This window comes from Doryrhamphus excisus, chromosome 9 (assembly GCF_030265055.1).
Source record: "Doryrhamphus excisus isolate RoL2022-K1 chromosome 9, RoL_Dexc_1.0, whole genome shotgun sequence".
In the NCBI taxonomy this organism is placed as follows: Eukaryota; Metazoa; Chordata; class Actinopteri; order Syngnathiformes; family Syngnathidae; genus Doryrhamphus; species Doryrhamphus excisus.
Genome location: NC_080474.1, coordinates 19,795,971 through 19,819,008, shown reverse-complemented (window position 1 = coordinate 19,819,008; position 23,038 = coordinate 19,795,971). Strand labels below are relative to the sequence as shown.

Genomic DNA, 23,038 nt, shown 5'->3' with positions numbered 1-23,038 from the left:
GATGGAGATTGACGAGGTAGAATTTCTGTAGAGGCCTTGCACATGAATGCTTACTATGCTGATATTCCTTTAGCCTTGCAGTGTAGCAATTTGGTTTTGAACGCAAATCTATATCTTTTTACAGTCCTAAAATGCCACAAAATCCCTCACTGTAACCCCACTGAAGCAACAAAGAACCCAGTTACACAATTCAGATGCGGAACAATATAATGATTTGGCTAACAAGAGTACGCAAACTCTCAAGGACCCCCCACCCCCGCTCCCCCTTGCTTGTGATGTGTGCACCGACCATTTATAATAGATTGGTTCTGAGGACACTTTGCATTAGCTCCTAATCAAGGTATGAAGTCATGCTTATTCATCAGTAGAACTAATGGTGCGTTTCATGAGACAGCGGCCATGTTTCTGCCACATTTGATAAGATGCAGGGCGGGAATGATGGATTTGTTGGCTTTAGGAATGTCGACCCACAGAATAATATTGGTTATGTTCAGTTTAGGTGGCACTGTAAGAAAGCTATTAGTGTAATATAGTGATACATTGTATCATACCGGGGGCGGCACGGTGGTCGAGTGGTTAGCGCGCAGTCCTCACTGCTAGGAGACCAGGGTTCAATTCCACCCTCGGCCATCTCTGTGTGGAGTTTGCATGCGTTCCAATTCCAAAAACATGCTAGGTTATTTAGCGACTCCAAATTGTCCATAGGTATGAATGTGAGTGTGAATGGTTGTTTGTCTATATGTGCCCTGTGATTGGCTGTACCCCTCTCGACCAAACATCCCGACAGTTGGGATAGGCTCCAGCACCCCCGCGACCCTCGTGAGTGAATGTATCATACTGAGTGCACATTCTTAGCTTATGTAGCTTAACGCATTAACAGAAACTATTGGAACTATTATTATTTTTTTGTGAAGTCACAATGTTTAATCCAGCTCTTGTGCATTTCTACTGCTGTACATTACTCTATTTGTTACTCAATTTAAAATAAGTGCTCAATACAAATGGATAAAAGCTATTATGACATGAAGTTTAGGACTGTCTCCCCCCCCAAAAAAGGCGGGCAGAAAGACGGGCCCTCCAAAGATTAGTCGTGCATCGACATATCATTTGGCAACCATCTATTCTGTTAATTACAACCAGTCTGCAAGCATTTGACTGCTAAACTGCGATATTACAATGCGCACACTGCACTCCTGTAATCCTGTTAAAGCCAAATAAATAATCCCTGTGAATGAGTGTTGGCAGTACTTCCTCTTTTTTTTTGAAAGTGAGCGAGAGAGCCTTACAACCGCTGGCTTTAAGGGAGTCTCTCGCTCGGGAGTGTGCAGGAGGGAAATGATTTGTTGTCATTAAAAGGTGCAGTCTCTTAGAGCCCCCAGATCTTTGCTGTAATGGGCAAAATAATCTCCCACATTGATAGGCACATGTAGCAGCCAAAGTACGCCAACTGACAGGTACTTATCTTTTTGCTTGTGTCCTGTGTTAAAGAAAGATAGAATTCTTTGTGACTGCCCCTCGGGGCATCAGCTCCTCAACATCATTATTTCTACTCATGATAAATAAATATATATACATATATATTTTTTTTTTCTCACCCCCTTCTCCTTGAAAACCTGAGAATTAATACCAAAGCCGACAATCTCTGCCAGCGGTCATTTGGAAATAGAACAAAATAATGTCACATCAGTTTAAGAATTTTTTTTAGTGCTTCTCGCCCTTTTATTTTAATTTATTGATGGATTCACAGAATAATCCTATATGTCTCTTTTTTATTTTTTGTCTTATTGACTTAATGATTTCATTGACTATGAAGCAGCCATGCAATATTTTCATCAATTCAAAAATTTCAATTGAACTTCTAAAAGTAGACTCCTTTTTTTTAATTTTATGAATTCTGCATTTTAAGTGTTCCATAATGTGTGGTTAGTCACTTTGGACGCCAGTGGGCGCTATAGAGTGTTTCTGTTTTTGCACAGCTTGCATTTTGAACCCTACAAACACCCTCTTTAGATTTGTATTGTCTTTGATTAGACTGGCTTTTTATGTAATTGTGTTGATTGTTTTTCTATTGCATGTGTTATGTTATATAGACCTTGAAAACCCAACCACTTTGTGACATGAACTGAATCATTTAAAAAATGTATTGTTACATATTTTATATGTAGTAAATAAAATGATGCTTGTTTTTCATTAGAGCGTTTCATGAAAATATAGAATAGAGTATTTAAAAGATGAAAAAAGTACAGGTAATGTACAGTACACTATGTAACAGATTTTACTATACTAAGGATAAAGTCTAATTTACATAGTTTATTGATAACCAAAATGAGAAAATAAGTTTAGCGATGATTCGTTAATGATATGATGATGATAACAGTTAAAGTGAAGTAAATTAGATAAATTTTAGAAAATGGAACGCCCCAAAGTGTGCGCCATATTGCACGCTAGCCAAGCAGACAAATGCAAACCAAGGCAAAAACGCTCTAATCGGCGACGTTAACTGTGGTACCACTCTACCATAGTATGTATACAAATGCACATAAATCAGGGGTCTCAAACTCGCGGCCCGTGGGCCAAATACGGCCCGCGAGACGCTAGTTTGAGGCCCCCACCTTGATACCAAAGTTTAATGTTCAAATGACAGCTTGAAGCTGGACACAATTAACATGATTTTGCCCCGCCCATACTGTTACCCTACCCTGTTTTGCTTTGGATTAGCAATGAAGCTAAAGGCTTATGACGCTGGGTATAAATAAATGCAGGAAATGATTTGGAATAAAAGGGAAAATACAACGTCAAGATAAAGCATCTCATCAAACATGTTGTTAAAGTTACCACGCTGCTCCCAGATGGAACTGAGTATGATGCTAACTTGCTAATTGGGTAAAATTATTAAGTTTCATTCATGTTCAGGTTAAAGGTGAAATAACTGTTAATACTGTACATTTGAATCTGAAAAAAAATATTTGTGTACCAACTGTATGTGGTTTCTTACATTGTATTATTATTTTACTTATTTATTACTGATTGATTGATTTATTGTCTTTATTCTTAATTTGTTTATTTATTTTTTTTATCTTATTTTGTGTATAGAAAAATACAGTGGAATGTTTTATCAGATATTTTGGTGTGGAAAACCAGAACCAAAGTACTGAAAAAGTGTAGGGTATAGCAGAAGCAAAATCATTGTTAGTTTAGTTTTTTTTCTTGATTTTTTTCCCAGTTTTTAATAAATGCGTTTTGGGTTTTTTTGGAAAACCTGATGCGGCCCGGCTTCACCCAGAACCTAGCTCCGGTGGCCCCCCAGGTAAATTAAGTTTGAGACCCCTGACATAAAGCTAGAAGACTGATCTAATTCCAGTAGTATCGGTCCAATACTGCTTATTCTCTGCTAAGAACTTATTCTTCTGTTTCACTACTTTACATTCAAGCAATTGATTGCCGCACATTCGAGAGCAGCTCAGCGAAAACGACAAAGATTTGCCAAAATGTGCGAGGGATTGTACAGAACTGCGACAGAACTCCCGAATTGGCACGCTCACAACATCGCAAATTCCTGGAGTGTCTGTTAAATGTTCCACTCTAGCTCTAAGGCTTCGTTTCATTCCTACTTATACCGACTGCCACCACCCACTTACCAAACACCATTTACCTGTCTTAGTTGACCCCACACCATCCACCTGCCTAATTCAAGCACCCCCCCCCCATCTGCTCTGAACTCTGTCCACTTATTGCATGAGCTACTTTTAAACAAACTTCTTAAAGGCAGAGTCAGACTTCAGAGGCTGTGTGCCATGTTTATAGGGGAAAGGGGGGGGGGGGGGGGTGTAGGAGTACACAGACTTCCTCATTTCTCCCAGTGACCTTGGGCACAGCGACATGTACCGTTGGCAGGCTTCGATTTGCCACGTTGGGCTGTCGTGGAAAAGGTGCAATGCAAGATAATTTTGGCATTTTTTTTTTTTCTTCTTCTTCTTCTTTTTCCTCCCCCTCCTGGGAGCACAGAGAATTCCGAAATATAGCGGTTCACAGTGTGGAGATTACAGGTAATATGACACACAGCCTTCATAAACATTCTTGACCTGAGCCGATGAAGGAGATATTGCTGCAGGAGAGACTTTTCACACTTTGATTTGCCTAAAATGAGCTGGAAGAAGTCAGTGATCACACTCTTTGAGGTTCCTGACAGTCTGTCCGCACACACACACACACACACACACACACAAGCAATGACAACCAGGTGAGCATGGGAGAAGCTCATAAACAAATACAAGAAATATCCTCAAAGATATTGATGTTTTATCCATACAAAGAGAAAAAAAAATACTAAAATGATCCATCTGAAGCCATTGGAATCAGGTGATAATCCACATGCTCGTGGGCCGACCCAGGGGCGAATTAGGGAGTGGGAAACCATTGTGCACCCCTCCGAGGTCAACACAGTTGAACCGCTGATACATATGTATGTTAATTTGGCTAATCTCACTTATACAAATGACTTACAGGCATATAAGGCTTTAACAACATACAATCATATCAGGGCATCGGCATTAAACGAAACATCAGGGAGTATATTGTAACTGAGAGCTTTTTGTATCACTGTGAAATACATCAAATATATTTCAAACTGTATTTCCCTTTTGTCCTGATTACAGTCATTGTACTCTGTATTGCTTTCTGGTATTACCATGTGTAATATTTTGTGTGGCGATATGGGGAAATACCGTCACTCTAAAAGTACACTTCACTCAGTAAATGTACTAATAAAAAAAGGTCAGCTAAGATACAAACATACAAACCATTTATTTACCATGTGTAACATTTTGTGTGGCGATATGGGGAAATACTGTCACTCTACTCAGTAAATGTATTATAAAAAAGGTCAGCTAAGATACAAACATACAAACCATTTATTTACCATGTGCAACATTTTGTGTGGCGATATGGGGAAATACTGTCACTCTAAAAGTACACTTCACTCAGTAAATGTACTATAAAAAAAGGTCAGCTAAGATACAAACATACAAACCATTTATTTACCATGTGTAACATTTTGTGTGGCGATGTGGGGAAATACCGTCACTCGAAAAGTACACTTCACTCAGTAAATGTACTATAAAAAAAGGTCAGCTGTACACTTCACTCAGTAAATGTACTATAAAAAAGGTCAGCTAAGATACAAACATACAAACCATTTATTTAACATGTGTAACATTTTGTGTGGCGATGTGGAGAAATACCGTCACTCTACTCAGTAAATGTACTATAAAAAAGGTCAGCTAAGATACAAACATACAAACCATTTATTTACCATGTGTAACATTTTGTGTGGCGATATGGGGAAATACCGTCACTCTAAAAGTACACTTCACTCAGTAAATGTACTATTAAAAAAGGTCAGCTAAGATACAAACATACAAACCATTTATTTACCATGTGTAACATTTCGTGTGGCGATAAGGGGAAATACCGTCACTCTAAAAGTACACTTCACTCAGTAAATGTACTATAAAAAAGGTCAGCTAAGATACAAACATACAAACCATTTATTTACCATGTGTAACATTTTATGTGGCGATATGGGGAAATACCATCACTCTAAAAGTACACTTCACTTAGTAAATGTACTATAAAAAAGGTCAGCTAAGATACAAACATACAAACCATTTATTTACCATGTGTAACATTTTGTGTGGCGATATGGGGAAATACCGTCACTCGAAAAGTACACTTCACTCAGTAAATGTACTATAAAAAAGGTCAGCTAAGATACAAACCATTTATTTACCATGTGTAACATTTTGTGTAGTCATATGGGGAAATACCGTCACTCTAAAAGTACACTTCACTCAGTAAATGTACTATAAAAAAGGTCAGCTAAGATACAAACATACAAACAATTTATTCCTAAAATCACAATTTTTTTTATATGGTAAACAGATTGACTAAAGAACTCAAACATGAGTGATTTTAAGAAAGCGTTGTTTACAAAGTACAAGGAAGAAGTATCCTGAACCACTGTGTACTTACAGTGCTACGTATGTCTCACCATTCCTTCACTTACTACTAATTACTACTAGTGATGATAAACCTTGACTGCAATTGTACCACATTGTTATACCGCCATATCATTTTCTATGTATCTTAAAATTAGCAAAGTGTACATTCGGAATGCAGGAAGTGAACAAATGTATTGCAACTGAAACAGAGGGGGGGTAGGAAATGAGCTGTTGAATGTGGAAGTGTTAATTGTACTACGTCCACTGTAGCTTGTATGCATGTCAAAATAAATGAAAACTACTATTGAATCTATTGAGATGTATCAAAATATTAATGTTCAGTTTTGAATTGCAGGTATTGAACGTAGTGGTGTAGAATACTTTCAGTCTTCCCCTGCTTTGTCATGAATTAAAAAAATAATAATAATAAAAACAGACTACATTTCATGTGAATGTACAAAATGTATATTTTTGCCTATAGCCTTGATGCGCTTCTAATGCAAGAAAATAAAATGCACTTAGTTAGCCCCAAACGTCTGAATAGTTTGAATAGTAAAACGGAATCAATTTTCCCATGCAGAGCAACCACTTGAGTCTCTCCAATGTTGTGCAGAGCGCTCATATTGTTCAGCATCTTCACATCAGGGCCAGGTCCTCATTAATTGGAATGACTTTGTGTCGAAAGAAACTCCTACTCAATCTTTTCTTCTTCTTTTGCTGAATTAGAAACAAAAACTCCAAACTGATTCTTCCAGGGCTCAAGGTGAGTGATAATGACAAAATAATATTGACTTGATTTTTTTTTTTGCCTGGAAAGGAAGGAGGACAATTTAAAAACTACACACATGAAATGATTAAATTATGAAAATAAAAACTACGTCGAGATGGACTTAAAGATAAGATTGATAAAGAATGAAATTTCTCATTCTTGTTCAGTCATTTAATTATATTATTAGACAACAATACATGGACACTCAGATTAGTGCGTTTACATTAGTAGAGGATTTTTATTCAATCATTTTCTACTTCTACGAGGGTCACGGGGGGTGCTGGAACCTATCCCAGCTGTCATCGGGCGAGACGCAAGTGGCCAGCCAATCACAGGGCACATATAGACAAACAACCATTCACACTCACATTCATACCTATGGACAATTTGGAGTCGCTAATTAACCTAGCATGTTTTTGGAATGTGGGAGGAAACCGGAGTACCCGGAGAAAACCCACGCATGCACGGGGAGAACGTGCAAACTCCACACAGAGATAGCCGAGGGTGGGATTGAACTATAGTCTCCTAGCTGTGAGGCCTGCGCGCTAACCACTAGACCGCCGTGCAGCCTGGATGATTTTTAATTTTCATATATTAAAATCCTATTCATATCATGTTATGACTTTTTTTTCAGAATACTGTACATTTTGACTTTATTTTTGAGATGTTTAAGAGCCTAATGAGGATAATCGCCATAGAAAATGAATGAATATTCACACTGTTTTTCTTGTAACATCCTGATTTTGATACACTTAACATTGCGACTTTCTTCACGTAACAATAGGACTCGAAAAATCTTTGTTCTTTGACTTTTATTTTCAGATTTTTACATGTGTATTCCTGTAATTCATGCAATATTACCATGTTTTTATTTACAATGTTTTCAATTGTAACGATATGGCTTTTATAACTTCATTTCGTAACTTTCGAACTTTTTCTTGGTAATGTTGCGACTTTATTCTCATATTCTTCTGACTGCATTGCCGTATAACTTTTTCCTATGCAGTACAGTAATTATAACTTTCTTTTTTCAACTCGGGTTTTCCACCCCTAAGAATACGACTTCATTGTTGTAACATTCAGATTTTCCGGGGGGTCGCAATACTGCAGTTTTATTCTTCTAATATTCTATTCTGTTTTTACATATTATTCTCCTAACAGTGTGTACAACACTGTTAGTACAGTGGTATGAGGGTGGAAATATCCATGAATGTGATGAATTTTTTCTCCTAATATTGTGACTTCCGAAAATTCTGAATCGTCATACCTTTTTATTGTGCTCGATTTTAACATTTTTGGACTTCATTTGAAAAACCTGCTGACATTTTCCTTGTAATCTTCCAACTTTGTCATATTACCACCTTTGACTTACGTTCTGATTACTTTACAGTTTGATTCTTGTAACGTCCTCATGTCTATACAACTTTTTTTTCTTTTTAAATTACTTAATGTCAATACGACATTAATCCGAGAGCCTGATGACTTTTTTTTCTCCTAATATTGTGACTTCCGAAAATTCCGAATCGTCATACCTTTTTATTGTGGCCCGATTTTAACATTTTTGGACTTCATTTGAAAAACCTGCTGACATTTTCCTTGTAATCTTCCAACTTATGTCATATTACCACCTTTGACTTACGTTCTGATTGCTTTAGTTTTTGATTCTTGTAACGTCCTCATGTCCATACAACTTTTTTGCTTTTAAAATGACTTAATGTCTTCTCAAATATGACATTAATCCAAGAGCCTGATGACTTTTTTCTCCTAATATTGTGACTTTTGAAAATTCCGAATCGTCATACCTTTTTATTGTGCCCGATTTAAAATTTTTGGACTTCACTTCCAACTTATGTCATATTACCACCTTTGACTTACGTTCTGATTACTCTACGATTTGATTCTTGTAACGTCCTCATGCCCATACAACTTTTTTTCCTTTTAAAATGACTTAATGTCTTCTCAAATACGACATTAATCCGAGAACCTGATGACTTTTTTCTCCTAATATTGTGACTTCAACCTTACAACTTGTTAGGTGTGATAGTAAGCTTATACTCTCTGACTATTACTTGACTGTTGCCTTTAACTCCACAAATATGACTACTAACTTTGAGACTTCATTGTCATATATTGTGACTTTTTAATCTTGTCACCTGACATTTTTTTTTTTTCCTCACAAATGTAATAATTTGCAACCTGGCCCTTGTTCACTTGAACACCTTGGAGCCCAGACCCAAAAACATTTTAATAGGAAGTTCTTTTCTTCTGCCACTTCTTTTTCCATAGTTGCATCTCCACCTTTTCCCATTCAAGGCCTGTCTTAGACAGAGAAAACATAGGCTATCCATTCAAAAGGCATTTAGTCCATTTCTTTCTCGGCCGGTGAATCCATTCATCAATTGTTCTGGTTTGTAGATGGCATTCTAATGCTAATCTGCCGTGTTAAATATCTTTTTGTCACCCCCCCCCCCCCCCCCCCCCTTCTTCTTCTTTCACCGTTTTGTCATTCAGTTTATCCAGTTTTGGCCACCCATTTTATTTATTTATGCGCCTGCTCCTATTCATGGGCTCATGTATTTTTTATTATGTTGTTTCACTGTCATGCAGTGTCAACTCACTCCATTCAGTGTGGGCTACTTGAAGGGCTTGCAGGGACAAAGCGTGTACACATTGCACCGCTATTCACTCCGGCCAGCTGGATCGCTTGGAAAGAAGAAGAAGAAAAAAAAAAAAAAAAAAAAAACCTTGTGAAAAGAAATCCTGCACAATGGACACAGAAGAAGTGCACAATGCTAACAGTTTTCCAAATACCACTGATTGCTTTCCTCACAATGAGGGAGAGCAGCCGCTTTTCTCCCAGCTCCACTTCAACAAACAACACTTTCACAAAACCTCCCAACCCACGTTTTGTTCGCAAACAAAACCTCCTCGACCGTCTAAACGCTCCCAGAGAAGAGACGGGAAGAGGAGGGGGGGGCGAAAAGTTCTTTCAGCATTCATTCCCTTTTCCACCCCTTCTAAGGAAAATATAATAAAAAGGCCAAAGAAGAAGAAAGAAATTGAAGAACCTGAACTCTTAATGCATTTCCATTACACCGTCTTAAAGGGTTATGTTATATCATAACTAGTCCTCGATTTTCAATTCAAATAAATAATATAGTCAAGCAAGTGTAATTTAATTTATTTTTGGCAAATTGTTCTTTTTCAGGGAAAGGGTGGTGGCAGTCCCTCCAAGGAGGAAGTTCTGTGGAGGGGGAAGAGATCAGGGTGTTGCTCCACTCAAAGGGTTTAATTAACCATGACGGAGATAATTATCCCTGGACTGTCCAAATTAGTTTTGCATAATCGCTCCGATCCTTGTGAATTAATCTCCCAATGTAATCTAGGAGGGGCATAAATTGAAATTAAGTGTCCACACACACACACACACACACATAAACACACATAAACACACATACATGACAGGTGATCAGCAGGTTGTGCACGTCCCATTTAATTCAGATTATAAATGCACATTTGTGGGTGCATGCACTTTAAATACAAAGAAATTGTATTAAATTGTTTTTTTTTTTGGGGGGGGGGAAGTGGCCTTATATTTTACACTTACATTTCTACTGCACACAGAAATAATTAATAATCCGAATTACTTTTATTGTTCTTGTGATTATTAATGTTATTGTAGTGTTTTTGCCATAAGTGACAACCGTTAAAGAAAACACAAAACATACAAATCCATAAGAGTTAGTACAAAAATGTGTTTTTTTTTTAAATCCCTGCTGCACATAATACAAGAGAAGTTTTTTTTTTAATTTGTTATTTGAGGGGGAAATAAATTACATCCTCTCTCATGTGCAAATACAGTCTTGTCCTTTTTATTTGCTCACCATAGATTCCACTAAAACAATAAATATTACAGACATCTAGAAAAAGGGTTTAAAAACTCTAAATGTACACATGATGCTATAGTGAACTGATCCTGCTTGGAGATGAACACAAAGCCTAGAACGGCAAATAACTGGACTGTACATGTTTTTTTTTTCTCTTTTTTTTGTCTTGCAGGTACATATTGTGAGTGTCACAATCCTCCCACGGTGCATGGACCCACGAATGTCCAATTCCAACAGGTGCAAAGTGGATACAAGTTTTTTTTTCTTCTTTTCCACGTCTCTTCCACATTGAAGTGTCCATTTTTATCCCTTGGCAAAAGTTTGGCGAGCGCTCACGGAGACCTTAAATAAAGGTATTGATCCATATAGTACACGTGATATATGCACACGTTATCACATGTACACGTTTGTGCATGCATAACCAAACTATTGCATCATTATTATTATTTTTTTTTTAATTCTGTCATTGCGTCGATCATAACGCCGCGGCGTAGGCGGGATAAGGTTCGAGTTGAGGCTTCCCCATCCCGGGGAGCAGGATATACGCGAGTGGGGGTTGGAGTCCAGTGGAGGGCCACGCGGTGCAGTTACAAGGGATCATGTAGCCTGGGTTCCCGGGTGAAGGGTGCGAGTGGGTGTGGGTCCCTCCACCGACGCCGGCACCCCCTGTACCCGTGAAAGCAGTCGCCCCTGCAGGTGGGTACCCCAGCGGGGACGCGTAAGGGAAAGAGTGCGGGGAAAGCTCTGTCATTTTGGAGCCCAAGTCGAAAAAGGAGTAAGGGTTCGTGGACATGGACGGGTTGAAGAAGACCCGAGCGGCTGCGGCGGCTGCTGCAGCCGCAGCCTTGTCCGGGTTCCCGATGACACTCTCGGGGAGACCTCCCGCGGAGAGGCCGCTGACTTTGAGCGCGTCGTGCTCCCCGAGGTTATACGGCACCGGGAAGGAGAACTTGTCCTTTTTCATCAGGGTCTTCGGCTTCCGCCTGGGTCGGTACTTGTAATCGGGGTGCTCCTTCATATGCATGGCTCGGAGCCGCTTGGCTTCGTCGATGAAGGGCCTCTTCTCGGACTCCGTGAGAAGTTTCCACTCGGCGCCTAACCTCTTGCTGATTTCCGAGTTGTGCATTTTGGGGTTCTCCTGAGCCATTTTCCTTCTCTGTGCTCTGGACCACACCATGAAGGCATTCATAGGACGCTTTACGTGATCCATTGGTTTCGACATAGTTGGCACCAACTCTCTAAATAGCAGAATACAAGCATATACATAAATAATATACACTTAAAATTAATTTACAAGCCACACGTCATGAGTGTCCTATACTTACTGAAACTTCAATTCTTCATCACAACCGTGATTGTCTTCTGATTTAAAAAAAAAAAAACTCTTTATGAATGTTGTATTATCCAATTCATGCTAATAATATCCACGACAAAAGCAAAAAAAAAAATGCTGTAAGAAAAACCACTCGGAGTGTCCTCCAGCATCAGCAGCAGCGTACACGCAAGTGGATGAGAACTCTGCGTGGCCCCGTGTGAAATACTGCCTGTGTGGCAGGTAGTGAAAGTGCGCTCTGGCGCATGCGCAGTACGCCATTATGGGAAGCTTTTTTTTTTTTTTTTTTTTTTTTTTTTTTACCCCCACTTCCTGTAAATTCTCATTCTGTGTTTAAAAGAGAAGCGAAATCACTTTTTAAATATGGAGAACAGTCTTTGTTGTTGTATTGTCTAATCATTTATTTCTTTTATGTGGGCGTCCATATTGGTGGTATTTTTGGATTCATTTCACATTTCCTTACCTGCCCTTATTTTACCTCTAAATACCCCCCCCCCCTCCATCCCCACGTCACTCCAACACCTTTAGCGACTATACGAACAACCCATATTCTTTAATATCCTCACATTTGGCTCCAATATTGAGCCACTGAGGAGGTTTGAAGTGTTTCTAATCGCGCTTGGTTAAAATTAATTACTTTCCTCAAACCACCAGCCGTCCTTTCTTTTTCTTTTTTTTTTTTTTTTTTTTTATTATTATTCCCCCCCACTTTTCCTCTCCTTTCACTTCAAAAGACCCTCCCAAGGGCAGCCAGTCGACAACTGCAAGATTCTACTTCGCAATTACACTTATCAGCTCGGACTTGTTGAGTAAATTGTTGGTTTAAGTGGTTTGTTCTTCTCTCTGCGTTATTATATATGTACAAAATATGTACAAAAAAACGAAGGATACAACAGAGGACTGGAATAATGATATAAAAGACGAATTAGGCTGCAGGTCCAGCGTTTAAATTAATATGGAATTCAATTCAGTTCGCTTTTTTAAAAAAAAAAAATAGTGAATTATATTGTTTACCCAGTAACAATAATGATATTTTTTGTTGTTATTGAAGAATTGTTGACGGCTTTTTTCAATGAAAGCAGTCACGTGCCAAAATGAAGTCACGTGCCAAAATGAATTGTTTCATTGCTGCTGTAATATTTTCATTTTTATATTTATGGAAAGCATTTATTATTATATATTTTCGTGAATTGAGTTTGTTGTGGTGTGGATTATATTGGATAAACAGGTGAGAGACGAAATAAAATAGTTGGATAGAATTCCTGCTATGAGTCGCTCCATTTCCTGCACGCGCAGCAGCGGTGCACGTGGCTCTCGTGGTTTAAAAAAAAAGGGTTAACTTGCAATGAATTAATTTGAATAAGTTATGGCGGGAAACGACTATGCATATTTGTCTCTGAGCTTGTAGTTTTAAAAATATATATATATTTTGTAATTATTGTTATTACAAATCCATTATTTGCATTTCTCCTTGCATAATTTCTCTATTGCATTTCTTAAATTTGCATGTTATTTATTTACTTTATTTTATTTATTTTCATTTTTAGGCCTCTTTATCCAATATTTAAAAAAATATTTTTTTTTTCATTTGGGGGCATTTCTTTTTTCCCTACATGCACAAGTGGCTTTTATTAAGTTGTGCTCCCACAAATAATATAAAAAAAACCCAAAACAAACATAATAACATAAACCCTCCTCACCTGCGTCCTCCCCATCTTTCCAACCCTTCCTTGTCAGCCTGGAAATAACACTTAAATAATTCAAGATGAGTTAGTGAGCGCTGGGAGAATTACCTGCAGATAAAGCCTCCCTGCATGGCTCCATGCAACCTCTGAGACGGGAACCGTGTGCCAGCCGCCTGCCACCTCACAGCACACAGACCAGATAAGACTTGAATAAGAAAAGCAAAAAAATAGCATGCAAATATAGAAGGCAGACAGCAACAACAAGCCCATGGGGACACTGTCCTCTATACCCACACAGATCACACATTTGACTCCCCCTCCCACTAAAAAAAATAAAAAACATAGTGAGGCAGCCATCACTCTGAAATAGAGCAGCCCCTGAAGGTGCAAGGATCTTTATGATATCACCAAAACACTTTATTCTGCTCAGCCAGCCACTAACACAGCACAGGGAGGACAGGTTCTAAATGGGGATAATAAAATATAAACGGCCTTTTCATGTGTAATAATAATAATAATAATACAGTATAGAGCAGGGGTGGGCAAACTTTTGGACTCGTGGGCCGCACTGAATTAACAAAACTGTGCGGTATATTTTTTATAACACACACATTATTTTACACTTATAATTCAGTCCACCTTGAATTATTTGTCTAATTTTATTTATTTATTATATATTTTGATTAATTATATTATATATATTAATTGCATTATTATATATATTATATTTAATATATGATATTGTATTTTTAAATTTTTATTATTTATTTATTTTATTTACTTATTTGTATATATTTGTATTTGTATAACAGTCCACCTAGAATTATTTGTCTAATTTTATTTATATATTATATTATATTATATTATATTATATTATATTTAATCTACATATTATATATATATATATATATATATATATATATATAATTTATTATATATATTATAATTATTATTATTAATTACATTAATTATGTATCAATTATTATATTTTTATACATTTATTATTTATTTTATTTATGTACTTATTTGCATAATTCTATCTGTAAACGTGTCAGATTATTAGCTATATGTTTTAAATATGTTCCATATATCCCTTTTTTCCAGAGCACTTTAAACATCAAACCACATCAAACTTGAATTTTACATTAAAAATTATTTTTTATTATTTTTATTTTTTTTTTTACTGAAGAAGACATCCGACTTGCAAGTCATGTTGCCAGCATGTATGTTAAAAGTTAGAAAGCAACTGGCGGGCCGGATTCAAACGCTTAGTGGGCCACATGTGGCCCCCGGGCCGTAGTTTTGCCCACCCCTGGTATAGAGCTTTGCAGCAACGTCTGTTTTGTGTGTACAAAGTTCTGAATTATAAGAGAAGGTGTCCTTCAACTTTTTGCACCTTCCTTGTCGTCATGTTGACTTCAATTGTCTCCTGCATGAAGCACCTAAAGCATCTTCTGTTGCATCCAACCATCCCTTTCCTCCTTCAAATACCTGCCTTCTTGTTCTTCAACTTCCTGAACCTTCCTCTTCACATCCTTACCTGTGTCTTCCACCTGTCTTCATGGATTTCATGTTCATTCCTTGCTTCCTTGCACCTTCAATTCCCATTTTTTTAAACCTTTCTACTGTCTTTTCTTTTCTTTATTTTACCTGCCTGAACCCTCCCACCTTCCGTATGCACCCTCCTCCTCCTCCTCCTTTGGCTACCCGACCCTTCTGCCTGCACGTGTCACCTCGCGTCGGCTGCATCGTCTTCGCTCGGATGCGGTGCCTTCCTTCCCGCCCGTGTCTCCGTCTTCCACGCTCAGCACCGTTCATCTTCTTTAACTTCAGCAACCTGCATCGTATTTCATCAATGGCAAACATGGCCTTCCTTTTTCCATCAGTTTCTTTCATTTTTAGCAATCGTTTTTTTATTTATGCTCCAGATTTTCCAGATTAAGATATCTGAACTGATTGATTTTCGGTCTAAATGTGTGTGTGCATTGTTTCGACCGATATTAGTCCAGTTTTGTAATTAACCGATGAGATAAATAGTATCAGGAATCTTATGATAACAGCGCCATAAATAATGTGCATGTGTTTTTCGAAAAGAGGACACAAAATGAAAACACTGGATATATATATAAGGCATAGATATCGGACAAAGGTGCTGTGTACATGATGTGATTGATATTGACGGTCAATTAGTTATACAACCCACATCCCATTAGAAGCCGGAATCTTATCTCAAGCGAGCCTTTGATAAAGTGCTAATGACAAACACTTTAAACGTGTAAAAGATCCAATGGATTTCTATTTAAAGATGACTCTGTTTTTAGATTAGAAGGCATTTTGGCTAATGAGGTTTTTTTTTTTTTTTTCTTTACGGCTCTCACAATGCACAGAAAGCGCGCTTAAGTGTCGGGCGACATAATGACGGGGCTTGCATAAGGAGACAATGTCGACTTCGGCATCACCTCCAAATGAGTCACACGGGTATAATTCAAGTGAATAAAGTTTAGTATTCGCTTGTGGTTTTAAAAGATGTGACCTATTTTGAACGCTGTGTTCTCGCAAACGCATTCAACGGCTGCCAAATTAGTTGTGCGGCTCTTTAATCATTCTAATTATACAGTTTTTATTGCACCTCGGGGCAGACTTTCGTGTCTTTGTGTGTGTGTGTGAGAGAATTATTTTGGTGAAGAACCAAAATATTTACTCAACCACCACCTAAATATTACGCATATCAGGAGGAATTGAGAAATAATCCTCTCATAGACCGCAGTATTAAGTTAATCACGTTAGTGCAAATACTATTGATGGTGGTCATGATCCTGTGTGTGTATGTGTGTGTGTGTGTGTGTGTGTGAATCACAATGCTGCCCTCAGGACTGACTGAGCGGAGTGTTTGTGTCAGCGCTTGTGATGTGACGCTAAAGAGGGAGAAAAGAGGATTGATAGTCATTTCAGTCTTTGGAGGACTTGAGCCGACGTGTACAACAAACTTTTGAAAGCACATTATGGAAGGAGAATGGGTGTGCCGCTCGGGAACTCGATAAGACCTCCGTCTTCAAACCGGAGCTTGTCATAGTATTAAATGTAATCTCACCTTGCTTGAATATCTACTCTGTGTCTCGGGGGGGCAAACGGAATACAGTAAACCTCGGATATATCGGATTCAATTGTTCCCGCTGGTTTTGTCCGATATAAGCGAAATCCGTTATATGCGTATACCGGAAAATGTCCGTTTTACGCATATATCGGATTTCATTCATTCATTCATTCATTTTCTACCGCTTTTTCCTCACGAGGGTCGCGGGGGTTGCTGGAGCCTATCCCAGCTGTCTTCGGGCGTAAGGCGGGGTACACCCTAGACTGGTCGTACATATAGACAAACAACCATTCACACTCACATTCATACCTATGGACAATTTGGAGTCGCTAATTAACCTAGCATGTTTTTGGAATGTGGGAGGAAACCGGAGTACCCGGAGAAAACCCACGCATGCACGGGGAGAACATGCAAACTCCACACAGAGATGCCCGAGGGTGGAATTGAACCCTGGTCTCCTAGCTGTGAGGTCTGTGCGCTAACCCCTAGACCACCGTGCCGCCTATATCGGATTTTATCCGTTATAAAAAGGCACTTCCTTGACTATGTTTCCAATGCAAAAATGAGCATATTGCACACATTGTAGGAAATAGTGATTAATCATGATTAATTAATTTGAAACCTAAACTGATTAATTAGATTACATTTTGTAATCATTCGACAGCCCTTGTATCAATACATGTAAACAATCCCAAGTCGGTCCGTAAAGGTTCTTTATATATTTATGAATTATGTGTATGAAACATTTCTCAGGTTGTGGTCCTGTAGATGCCCTCAAGGTCTCTGTCCAAGCAGTTTTTGGATGTGCCGCAGGCTTTGTGTGTGTGCTTTATATCCGGTATATGCGTAAATGGGATTTTATCCGTTATAAAAAGGCACTTCCTTGACTATGTTTCCAATGTACCTGGACGCGCAGGCAACGCTGCAAACGCTGCAAATGACGTCGTATAGCGGCCTGTCACGATTCGGCGAATCGGAGCGCCACGATGCGGCCATCCGATATATGCGAGGGAAATTTAATGGAAATGCATTGGAACGGGACTGGAGATTTTGTCCGAAATAGGCGAAATCCGTTATAAAAAAAAATCCGATATATGCAATGAATTTTTATTGGAAATGCATTACAGAAAAATCGGTTCTTTTTTATCTGTCCGTTGTAAGCGAATTTCCGATATATGTCAAATGCCCTGAATTGTTAAGAAAAAAATATTAAATTAAATATTTTAAAAATAATAAAATATTATAATAATTAAAATAAAATTAAAATAATAATTATTATATTATTATTATGTAAAATATGCAAATATTACAATATTATTATATATAATTAATATAATAATTAGCATTAATATAATAAATATAATAATCATAATAGTTATAATAATAATAATAATATAATAATTATTATTTTAATTTTTATTATTATTATGTGCTTGTGTCTCTTTTTTCAGGAGCACTTTGTAAACAACAGACCATGTCTCAAACAACCAAATTGTTGTAGGTTGTATGTTGACTTTAAATTAAATACTTTTGAAAGATTGGGCGGGCCGTATTCAAACACTTGGCGGGCGGCTTGGCCGACTGGAGATTTTGTCCGAAATAGGCGAAATCCGTTATAAAAAAAAAATCCGATATATGCAATGAATTTTTATTGGAAATGCATTACAGAAAAAATCGCTTCTTTTTTATCTGTCCGTTGTGAGCGAATTTCCGATATATCCGAGTCCGATATATCCGAGGCTTACTGTAGTAGCAAATGCGCTGAATTGTTAAGAAAAAAAAAAAAAAAAACTCAGTCAGATTTTTGATTTCTGATTATCACTAAAGCCTGGAAGCTGGATGTTTAGCGTCCATGTATCCTTGGTTTGTGAGATTCACACCTCCCTGCAGGCTATATGACTTCTCCCCCGAGATAGACTATTTTGAACCATTTAGCAGATACATTATCACCGGCTCCCTTTTCTTCCTCATTATATGCGGCCCTTATCGTCAACGGCATCGCTGCAAAGCCCCAAATAGAGAGTTGTAATTACCCACACTGCCACCTGATAGCGACCGCTATCCTATCAGCTTTTATCACCGCAGGTCTTGCTAACTCATCACAGCGAACCCGTAGAAGAAAAGACGCATCTTTCTGATACGTGTTGCACTTCCAGTTGAAGATCGGTGAAAAGTGATGCACTAAGGTTTTTTTTTTTTTTTTTTTTTTTTTTTTTTTTTTTTAGCCCCCCGCTCTCCCGCCAGGTTTCCCTGCAACCCCACAAAGACTGTTCTCTTCCTTTATGTGGACGCTGAATCGAGGCAACGCCGCAAAACAAAACGTGATCCAATCTCCTTGAACCCCGGAGCGGCAGCATTTTTTGGCTTTCATAGCCCCCCCCGGCCGTCCTTCAACAAGAATGTGTGACTTGTTTGTCGTGCGTATATACGTATGTATGCGCCACATCAAAGACCCCCTTGCTGCAATAGCGTTTCCAGCTTATTAGTCACCTTTAACCTCTGCCGCGAGTTTTTTTTTTTCCCGTCCCCTTGCGCTCGTGAAGCGGGCGAGGTAATGCCGCGATAGTGTGGGGTTTTATGTTATGCGAATAAAAGGTGAGAATGCATTAAGAGTTGCTATTACTGTCCGGGGTCAAGAATGCTCATGCCAGCAGAAAAGGAAAGAGTGAAAAGTTAAATATGATCAAATCATATATTCATGAGACCATGTATACACGACAAATGACAAGGATGTAATTTATTTGGAGTGGAAATATAACCCTGACTTGTGGTTACGTTCACGTTTATTCCGAAACAAACCCGCAATACATAACTAAATTAGTGTATATTAATTAGCTTTAGAGTTGTCTTTGTTCGGGTTTCTTAAAGGTACAGGCTACTGAGTTTACTGAGTTGCTTTGGATTTGTCGAGATATTGAACTTTGGACTCTGACCGCAATTTTCATGAAAAATATGATTCATTTGAGCATCAAATGACTACTTATGCGTGTTATTTGCTTATTCTTTAATTTTTTGCAGCTTTTTTTTTGCGACACATTCGATGCACACTCGAGGTCACATTCGTTTTAATTGAGTGTGACTTTCACTACATGGATAATAATGGGAATAAAATGAAACTTCAAGCTTTTCATCTGTTTGTTAACATAAGCAAGTAGAGTTAAAGGTTTTAAGATGGTGGCAGCTTGACCCGAGAACTGATTTTTTTTTTCATTTTAAAAAGTAGCTAGAGATGCTAATCAGTTTTTAAAAATGGCGGTGGTTTTTGATGCAAACTTTGAAAGAACTGAACATAATTTCAAGACTGGATGGATGATAAACTTGCATTACGGAGTGAAAGAAAAACTTTAGGAAGTCGGTATCACCGTGATGTTGGTGTTTACGTTTTACTGGGCATGCCCCATTGACTATTCTGGTTGATTATAGCGGCGCATGGAGACAAGAGATTGGAATACATAGTCCTTTCCATGTACAGTAAACCTCGGATATATCGGATTCAATTGTTCCCACTGGTTTTGTCCGATATAAGCGAAATCCGTTATATGCGTATACCGGAAAATGTCCGTTTTACGCATATATCGGATTTATATCCGGTATATGCGTAAATCGGATTTTATCCGTTATAAAAAGGCACTTCCTTGACTATGTTTCCAATGTACCTGGACGCGCAGGCAACGCTGCAAACGCTGCAAATGACGTCATATAGCGGCCTGTCACGATTCGGCGAATCGGAGCGCCACGATGCGGCCATCCGATATATGCGAGGGAAATTTAATGGAAATGCATTGGAACGGGACTGGAGATTTTGTCCGAAATAGGCGAAATCCGTTATAAAAAATCCGATATATGCAATGAATTTTTATTGGAAATGCATTACAGAAAAATCGGTTCTTTTTTATCTGTCCGTTGTGAGCGAATTTCCGATATATCCGAGGTTTACTGTATATCATTAGCCACGTATACATGGACCCAAATATTCCAATTGCATTTGGTTTATTTGCTCAAACGGAAAGAATTTAGACTTTTGTATACACCTCATTCCGAATCTGAATGAACATATAATTAGATTCGCAGGGGTGGAATATTCCTTTCCCCAATCCGATTGAGGTATCTTGTACCCGCTCAAACGGAAAGTTGTCAGACTGCGTTCTTCTTCTTCTCTGTGATTGGCTGGCCACCAGTCCAGGGTGTACACCGCCTCTTGCCCGAAGACAGCTGGGATAGGCTCCAGCACCCAACGCGACCCTCGTGAGGACAAGCGGTAGAAAATGAATGAATAATTAATCATGATTAATCATCATTTGGGCCTCACAGCTAGGAGACCAGGGTTCAATTCCACCTTCGGCCATCTCTGTGTGGAGTTTGCATGTTCTCCCCGTGCATGCGTGGGTTTTCTCCGGGTACTCCGGTTTCCTCCCACATTCCAAAAACATGCTAGGTTAATTAGCCACTCCAAATTGTCCATAGGTATGAATGTGAGTGTGAATGGTTGTTTGTCTATATGTGCCCTGTGATTGGCTGGCCACCAGTCCAGGATGTAGCCCGCCTCTCGGGCGAAGACAGCTGGGATTGGCTCCAGTATGTCCGCGACCCTCGTGAGGACAACCGGTAGAAAATGAATAATTAATCATGATTAATCACTATTTGGGCTGCATGGCGGTTGAGTGGTTCGCCTCACAGCTAGGAGACCGGAGTTCAATTCCACCCTCGGCAATTTTCTGACTCCCTCTCCAAACCAACCTGCTAGTTTAACATTCTCCTTTGATTTCAGATCTACATTTGCAATAAGAGTGACTGTTGTAGTTATTAGATGAGATCCGGCTCCAGAACCCTCGCAGTATGCCTCACACACCTATGATATGTATTTGAAAATGTACTAGTACAGCAGCCGTGATGCGTTCAACAACCGCCGAACAAAGTGCGAATTCTCGACACTTGACGATAAAGCACTGTCAGCGAAGCATACAATTTTTTTATTAAATTGATCAATTCCGAAAGTTTTGTGTTTTCAAGCTTTAAAATGTCATCTTAATAAATAGTCAACATGACACTTTTGTTATTATCTTGTGTAAATAATAAAGCAACGTAGAGATGCTTTTGTAAGGTTTGGGTGAACTCTCCAGTGGCAGAAAATCTAAAGAGGTGAATTAATGCCTTTTGTAATTACACTTCCTCTTAGCAATTATCACTGGGGACAATTTATGGATTAAACATATTGATTTCACTTGACTCTTGGCAGGACTTAATTTGAGCAGAGAAGATACTTTAATCCTATGGGATGCAAACAGCCCCCATGGGGAGGGGGTTGAGGGTGCTCACGGAGGAGGGGCGGCATCCCTCTTTAGTCAGCATCCCCGAGGACGATAATGCAACACTAGCAGGACCCCGGCCTTTTGTGAAGCTATCTATTTTTGAGTGTATACCTTTGCGTGAATATTGACTTTCACCAAACAACTAAAGTGCAAACCGGAGGAGTATTTTTCGGATGAGTAAATTTATTAATCTTCACGCAGCCGATTAGCGCTTTGAAGTGTGATTTTTTTGAGCGGGAATGTTCCTCGCTTTGCTCGCCCTACCCTCTGAGGCTGCTTAGATAAACTCGGGGAAGGGGGGGGGGGGGGGGGAGGTAGGAATGGAAGGCAATAAACAGATTATTTCAAATCATTAGACAAACATCTTAACACACTGGGCGCCTGCTTTGCCGATAAGTGGAAGTCGTCGGAGAAGGAGGGAGCATCCATGGTTTAGGGCCCTATAAATTCCGTTTTATTTTTTCCCAAATTCCGTTTTTTCCGTTTTAATTTTTTGGAATTCCATTTTTGTTTTACCTTTTACTCATTTTACCACAAAAGAGTGCGTTTTAATAATGTTTATGAATAAAATGCACACTAATCAATTAGAAATGAACTTACATTCATTGAGGCGACACAATATTGCACTTTTCCTCAATACTTTACTACTGCATCATGTAACACAACATTGCACTAGGTACTTCAAATAAAACATGTTTGAAGTGAAAACAAATGACATATTAAAAAATAATAAAGTGCTCAAGCAGCCTTTTCTCTTCAAGCGAAAATATACTTGACTTTATACAAAACACAGTCAATTTTTTAACATAGAAGATATTAAAACAATCTTTTCCACAGTACATAAAGTGCATCAAAACAAGGCAAAATCCTCGACGAAGTCTTTTCTTAAGTCCGCTGACTTGAACGAGGCAGTAACGCATGTCTGTCGGGGCTCCCTGCTAGCGTTAGCGCTATGCGTTTCT

At 38.5% G+C, this 23,038-nt stretch overlaps 1 protein-coding gene and 1 long non-coding RNA gene across 2 annotated transcripts in view; one reads left to right on the top strand and one right to left on the bottom strand.

Annotated features, from left to right (window-relative positions):
* The window catches only part of LOC131136290 (uncharacterized), a 118,332-nt gene that overhangs the window by 15,959 nt on the left and 79,335 nt on the right, over positions 1-23,038 (top strand). Inside the window, exon 4 of the long non-coding RNA XR_009131721.1 lies at positions 10,828-11,008. This is a non-coding gene — a long non-coding RNA (uncharacterized LOC131136290). The remainder of the gene's footprint in view (positions 1-10,827; positions 11,009-23,038) is intronic.
* Positions 10,625-12,234, bottom strand: sox21b (SRY-box transcription factor 21b). The gene is made up of 2 exons (XM_058082981.1): positions 11,981-12,234; positions 10,625-11,893 (listed from the first exon to the last, which is right to left on the bottom strand). The coding sequence occupies exon 2, from the start codon at positions 11,875-11,877 to the stop codon at positions 11,131-11,133; it is 747 nt and encodes a 248-aa protein (XP_057938964.1). The 5' UTR covers positions 11,878-11,893; positions 11,981-12,234; the 3' UTR covers positions 10,625-11,130.

What these genes read in the sequence shown, in the direction of transcription:
- sox21b (XM_058082981.1), bottom strand. Translation starts at nt 11,877, where the DNA reads ATGTCGAAACCAATGGATCACGTAAAGCGTCCTATGAATGCCTTCATG.